The following is a 6,461-nucleotide window of genomic DNA, read 5'->3' on the forward strand; positions in this document are numbered from 1 at the left end:
AATTGGATAAATGATAGAAATATGTGGCCGGCAAGCCAATCACACATTCTATATCTCATTCTATGTTCATTAATAGAACATATTCATTATAGTGCACATGTGATGCTTATAATTAAGTCCATGAATATGTGATCAGAATTAGTGAATTATGATGAGATCGTAATAGAGAGATCCCTAGTCTTTAAGCATGTGTTCTAAACATTCTTATTTGAAGGATATGCGAGAAGGACATCAAAGTATCCAGATAGAATAACATTGTCTAGCCTCAGTCATATGATGAGTATGGCAGATCTTGTAGCCATTAGTGTGGAGACACTAAGGATAGATAGCGGGTGCTCTTTAGTGGAAAGAGTTCACTGATTTGATCCTTACGAATCCCTGAATGATATTATACTGAACTATCAATCAGGTCGATTCACATCATGCTTGTGTAAGTGGTCCTTAGACCTGAGACACCAAAGACGTCTTGTGGACGGATTTAGTTCAGGTACATCAAGAAGTTCACGAGGATGATTGAGTGGTCAAGATGGGATCGTCCATCCTCGGTGTAAGAGGTGAAAGCTCAAGGAAGCGATGCAATGAAGTCCTTGGCCAAGGTAGTGAAATATTGGAGAAGAGTTCTCTGATGATTTCTGAATGCATCAATACTAACTCGGATGACCGATTAGGGTTTGACAGTTGACCATACCCTAAGTCGTCCTAGGAGCATCAAGAAGATGAGGGACTATAAATACATGGTAGCCGATGACGAACAGGTTCCATGAGTGAGTCGATACACACTCCTTTGTATCTTTTAGAGCATGAGGTATAGCTTGGCACCTCACGTGTTGGAGGCTCAACCTATCAATTGAGTTAAATCAATTCGATGTTTATTAATCTATTTGATGATATAATTAATTAATTTGGAAGGCCGATAAAAGTTTTTGGGCTGCTGTAGTAATTAACTGGACTAATACATGGGCTTAGAGGGTCACACGCAAATGGTCTTTTGATCGTCGAAAGATATACTTAAGTTTTCAAGATTTCTATGAAAAATACTCACTTAGTATAAATAAGGATTGTTCTGGGGTCTTAAAAAAATTAACCCAGGCTAGAATTGTTCTAGGGCCTTCCCCTTCTTATCCCTTCCCCCCACACCTCTTCTCCACTCCCGATGCAATCGGGACGGCGTAGCGACGATGATAGAGCATGAATGGAGTTAGTATGGGTGAAGGAGGAGATTTGACATACTGAGGATCATGTGGATACATCCAGAGGTTGCACGTTTGAGCAGCTCGACTCGTCTCATCCAAGACCCAAGAAATCAAGGATGTGATCCATGAATGTGTACTTTGTTTGATGGTTTTATTGATGCCATTCAATTCCATTTAAGTCTTATGTTGTGGATCATTTGAATTCTTCATCTAGATATAGGTCTCTAGAACCCAACAACAGGGTGGCAGTGGCAGTGCTTGAGAAATCTCAACTTTCAGGTAATTTTTTAAAATCAAGTTTTCCACAAATTTTCATGTTATATACCTTTATTTTTCATACTATTTCTGAAAAGCTTTTGTTGATTCTTAGGATCAAGGCCTTAATTTGTCTTAATTCAAACATTTTCTTTAAACATTTTGATTCGTTGTTTTGTTTTAACTTTATCCTGATACTGTTTTCAATTGTAAACTGTTTTATGTCTCAATTTATTCATATATGAGAATTGGGACGTTGCAAATGAGACGACCTGTGAGCTTTTAGAAGGCAATAGATGTTCAAAAATTTCCTTGAATATTTTCCACTTGTCGGGGATTACATATATGATTGCAAACTTTGTCATGCAAAGAATGCAATAACGGTTGTACAAGTGAAGCGGCCATCAGATGGTAGAACAAGTGTCTTTTGGCATCACTTCAGATTTATTCTCCTTTGACCTGGCTCATGCAGACTCCATGATTGTGTCCCAGGCTGCTGTCATCCGTTTTTCTAGATAACGGATATCGCGATATCGGAGAATGTATCAGATACCTTTTTCGGCACTACAGCATCCGACATCAACAACGGTAAACGGAGAGCGGCACCATTACCATACCGAAATCTCCTCCTTTTCGGCCCTCTTCTCTTGATAAATACGGAGACAGATCTGTCCACCTTACCCGCTTCCTCCCGACTCAGTCTCCTCTGCACCGCAGGTCCAGAAGAAGCCTCATCAATCCGAAAAAGATGGTGGCGGTCGCCGGAGAAGTTCAAGATCCACGAGCCATGAACACGGTGAAAGTCGTCCGGCACGTCCTTCTCAACCGCGCCCACGCCATAACCTTCTCTCTCGCTCTTCTGGCCCTTCTCTACCACCGCAGCACTTCTCTCCTAACCTGCCCCAACACTCTCTCCCTCTTCCTCTTCCTCACCCTCACCATCGCCGATCTGCTCTTCGCCTTCATGTGGACACTCTCTCAAGCCTTCAGATGGCGCCCCGTTCGCCGTAACGAGTTCCCGAACTCGTTAAGCTACGCCGCTTCCAGAGAGACCTGGCCCGGCCTCGACGTGTTCGTCTGCACCGCGGACCCGTTTAAGGAGCCGCCTCTCAGCGTGGCGAACACCGTCCTCTCCACCATGGCCTTCGACTACCCCTCCGATCGGCTGTCCGTTTACGTGTCCGACGACAGTTGCTCGCCGCTGACGCTGTTCGCGTTTGTGGAGGCGGCCAAGTTCGCGAGGCACTGGATTCCTTTCTGTAGAGATCGGGGGCTTGTAGAGAGATGCCCCGAGGCTTACTTTAGATCCGACGGCTGCGGCGGCGCCGCCTGCGACGAGATCAAGGTATCCTCTTCCTCATCTCTTATCTGATGCCATCTTTTTCTCTCACAGCATGTGATGCCCTCGTCTTTTCTCGCTAGGAGAAATATGTAGAAAAAGATAGACGACAAGAACAGCCGAAAGGTGTCTTGTCTGGTCTCTTTGCGGTGGCCCGCTTCCGACTTGGAGGATGCTTCTCTAATTGATTGGAAATGATGGCGGAATGTTGGTTTTAGTAGTTTGACATGACGTACGAACGTTGTAATCACTGTCTTAACGGGGTTAGCGTTGCTTTCAGGAATTGTACCAAAGAATGAAGGAGAGAGTCGAGAAAACGATGGAGCTGGGTCGCGTGGACCCCGGCTTCGTCACCAGCGAAGAAGAACAGGACATGTTGAACAAGTGGGGCGCCGAGTTCTCGCGCCAGGAGCATCCTCCCATTATTCAAGTGACACAAACATTAAACTTTTCTCTCTATTCGGCGATAATTCAAACAAAAATCCCATTTCTTTGGAGATGCAGGTTTTGCTTGATAGCAGCAAGCACACAGATACCTCCGCCACTCCTCTGCCCAACTTGATCTACGTCGCGAGAGGCAAAACCCGAGCTTATCCGCACCACTTTAAAGCCGGAGCTCTCAACGCCCTGGTACTAAACCCAATGATTTCGTGTACTAAGTTCTCTCCTATTATCTTGGCCGTCTCCGAACCACTAACGGGGTTTATTGAGAGCGTTTGCAGATTCGCGTGTCGAGCGCCATGACCAACGGGGCGGTGATTCTGACTCTGGACTGTGATATGTACTCGAACGATCCGGCGGCCCCTCAGCGTGCTCTATGCTACTTTCTGGACCCAAAGATAGCCTCCAAGCTTGCCTACGTTCAGTTCCCGCAGCGATTCCGGGGGATAAACAAGCACGACACTTACGGCAGCGAGTACAAGTTCCAGTATCTGATTCATCCCCGAGGAATGGACGGCTTTCGGGGCCCTTTCTACGTGGGCAGCGGGTGCTTTTTCTCTCGCAATTGCTTCGAGGAGTTATCATCGCCTCCGTCTCCGATAGTCTCCTTCTCGACGAGTAAGCCGCCGGGGGATTCCTTAATTTCGGAGGCGGTCCTTCAAAGAGCAAACCTTCTCGCTGATGGAAACTACGAAAACGGTACCCTCTGGGGTGCCACGGTGAGCTCAGAGCACATCTTTTTGCCTAAATATCTTTTTACTAGGGTTCGCGTCGGAAGACGAAGCTTAATGTTTTGTGTCGTCTTGAGATGCGTTAAGCTTTTTTGCAGATGGGTATGAGATATGGGTCGCTCGTTGAAGACTTTAACTCCGGCTACCACATGATGTGCAGAGGATGGGAGTCCGTCGTCTGCGACCCCGAGCCGCCGGCCTTCCTCGGCGACGTGCCGATAACCCTAAACGACGCGCTTGTTCAGAACAGTAGATGGTGTTTGGGGGCGGCGCAGGTGGCCTTCTCGAAGTACTCTCCGTTCGTCTACGGCTGTCGGCGAGTGCCCGTCGCCATGGCGATGTGCTACGCGCGATACGCTATCCGGCTCATCTGGTGCGTTCCTGTGATGATCTACGGTGTCCTCCCCCAACTCGCGCTCGCCTTTCAAGTGCGCTTGTTCCCCTCGGTACGTCGACCTGCACCTGCTCCTCCTTTCCACACGTCAAACTCCGCATCAACTTCAACGCACTCAACTCTCGTTGATGATGATGTTAACGAAATTTTGATGGACGGTGGGCAACCGTTATTTTCTCTTAAAAATGGTTAAAAAAATGGTTAACATCGACACTCGCGTCAACTGAATCGACCCTCGCTGATGCTGACGGAAATTCATGAAATCGATGGGTGTTTATACATCTGGGTCTAATCTTAACTCGGAAATTACACCACAGGTATCAGAGGCGTGGTTCTTCTTGTACGCGTACCTCTTCCTGGCTGCGTACGCACAGGACCTCATCGAGTTTGTGGAAGGGAGGGGGGATCTTCGAAGATGGTGGAACGCTCAGAGGATGTGGATGATCCGAGCCGTCACTTCCTATCTCTTCGGCGTGATCCAGTTCTCCCTGGAGAAGATAGGTTTCTCTGGTTCGGGGTTCACCGTGACCAGCAAGGTGATGGATGACGAGCAGACTGAAAGGTACGAAGGGGGACAGTTCAATTTTGGGTCGGAGTCGCCCTTCTTCCTGATTCTGGGGTCCATCGCCACGATAAATCTCGTTTCCTTGGTCGTGGGAATCACGGGGGGACTTATCTGGGGCAATCTTCAAGACTTTATGTTGCAGCTGCTCATCTCAGGGTTCGTGGTTGTCAACAGCTGGCCAATATACGAAGCCGCCGTGCTCAGAACGGACAAGGCGCGGATGCCAGCGACGGTAACCCGTTCTTCGGTTTTAATCACTGGCCTGGTGTTCTCCGCAGCTTACTTCGTCTTTTCTATGGCCTGAGTAGGTTTCAGTACCGTGGCTTTGGTTCTTCCTATTCCATTTCGTATTTTAGTTGATGATATGTTTATCGAAAGTCTCCCGCAGTCGGGTTTTGATGATTGATTAAACTACTATGAGGAGATGAAAAAATTGCGTAAGCTCTTATGGGTTGATTAAATGGTGGCCCACGTGAGAGTAAAAATCAGATTTCTACTAAATCGTATGGATTATGATTCATAAAAAGGAATCACGGCGACGTTAGCGTTGGGATTGAATCCAGCAGCACGAAGAAAAAACGCGGATGGAAGAGAGAGACAAGGATGAAAAGAAATACCCTCGTTCTGATTCTGAAGAAAGGAATTCACATTCCTTTAAGTCTTAGGGACACGGAAGTGGGAAATGAAATCGATGCTGTCCCTGCCGATGCTTCAATCTCCCGGCTTCACACCCAGCTTGAAGAACTTCAATCTTTCTGGAGTCTTCATAAATATATCATCCAACTGATCTTCTGAGCTGACATGATGAATAATAACCTGACATGACGTATGCTTCGATCAACTACTGCATATGTGATTCTTGCCAAGGAAAATTGTAGACTTGTTGTGCACCATTAGTCTCATAGGCTTTTTGTGTTCTACTCTCCATTCCACAATCATCCTCGCCAGCCAAATTCCGTGATACGCGACAGCAGTGGTGGATATAAGCTCTTTCTCACAAGAAGAGAGCGCTACTATCTTCTGCCTCTACAAACTCTAATTTATCATATCCAGTCCAAGAAACCATGCCATACAAGTGGTGGTCTTGGGGTCATCAATGTCTCCGACCTAGCCACCAATTATAGTTCTCCTATAGCTTTCTCATACTGTAGACTGCCTATTATTCCCTTGCTGTACCGTAAGAGCCGCTTTACTGCTTTCAAGTGTTGGACCACCAACCTCTCCATGTTGGCGTGAGTCAAATACCTTAGGCTATGAATTAAACTCCTGAACACCATGAACTTAATGAGAGGGGATGAGCATTCTATGATAAAGTTATGCATATCTCTAAGAGACTCATGGATTGGGTTGCAATTCATCATCCCATTTTGCTGCAAAATCTTTGAAGCATAAGCTTTCTGACCTATTTTCATGTTCCCATCCAGTTAAATCTTCCCAAGTAGGAGCTTATCGCCAACAAATTTTTCATCTCAAACATGTAAGGTCCCAAAGTATGCCAAATTCCTGCACAGAGGCCTGTGTGCTAACTGTGGGGACATGCTTG

At 46.4% G+C, this 6,461-nt stretch overlaps 1 protein-coding gene across 1 annotated transcript; it reads left to right on the top strand.

Moving 5' to 3' along the window:
- The first annotated feature begins 2,056 nt into the window (after positions 1-2,056).
- Positions 2,057-5,379, top strand: LOC144703140 (cellulose synthase-like protein G3). Its single transcript, XM_078575235.1, has 6 exons — positions 2,057-2,793; positions 3,068-3,217; positions 3,292-3,417; positions 3,510-3,947; positions 4,058-4,405; positions 4,671-5,379. Exons 1-6 carry the CDS (start codon positions 2,197-2,199, stop codon positions 5,220-5,222), a joined length of 2,211 nt encoding a protein of 736 aa, XP_078431361.1. The 5' UTR covers positions 2,057-2,196; the 3' UTR covers positions 5,223-5,379.
- Positions 5,380-6,461: the final 1,082 nt, after the last annotated feature.

Source organism: Wolffia australiana, chromosome 5, assembly GCF_029677425.1.
Source record: "Wolffia australiana isolate 7733 chromosome 5, ASM2967742v1".
Classification (NCBI taxonomy): Eukaryota; Viridiplantae; Streptophyta; class Magnoliopsida; order Alismatales; family Araceae; genus Wolffia; species Wolffia australiana.

Coding starts and splice junctions, on each gene's coding strand:
- LOC144703140 (XM_078575235.1), top strand. CDS start 2,197: ATGGTGGCGGTCGCCGGAGAAGTTCAAGATCCACGAGCCATGAACACG. Junction 3,948..4,057: donor GTACCCTCTGGGGTGCCACG/GTGAGCTCAGAG, acceptor GCTTTTTTGCAG/ATGGGTATGAGATATGGGTC. Junction 4,406..4,670: donor AAGTGCGCTTGTTCCCCTCG/GTACGTCGACCT, acceptor ATTACACCACAG/GTATCAGAGGCGTGGTTCTT.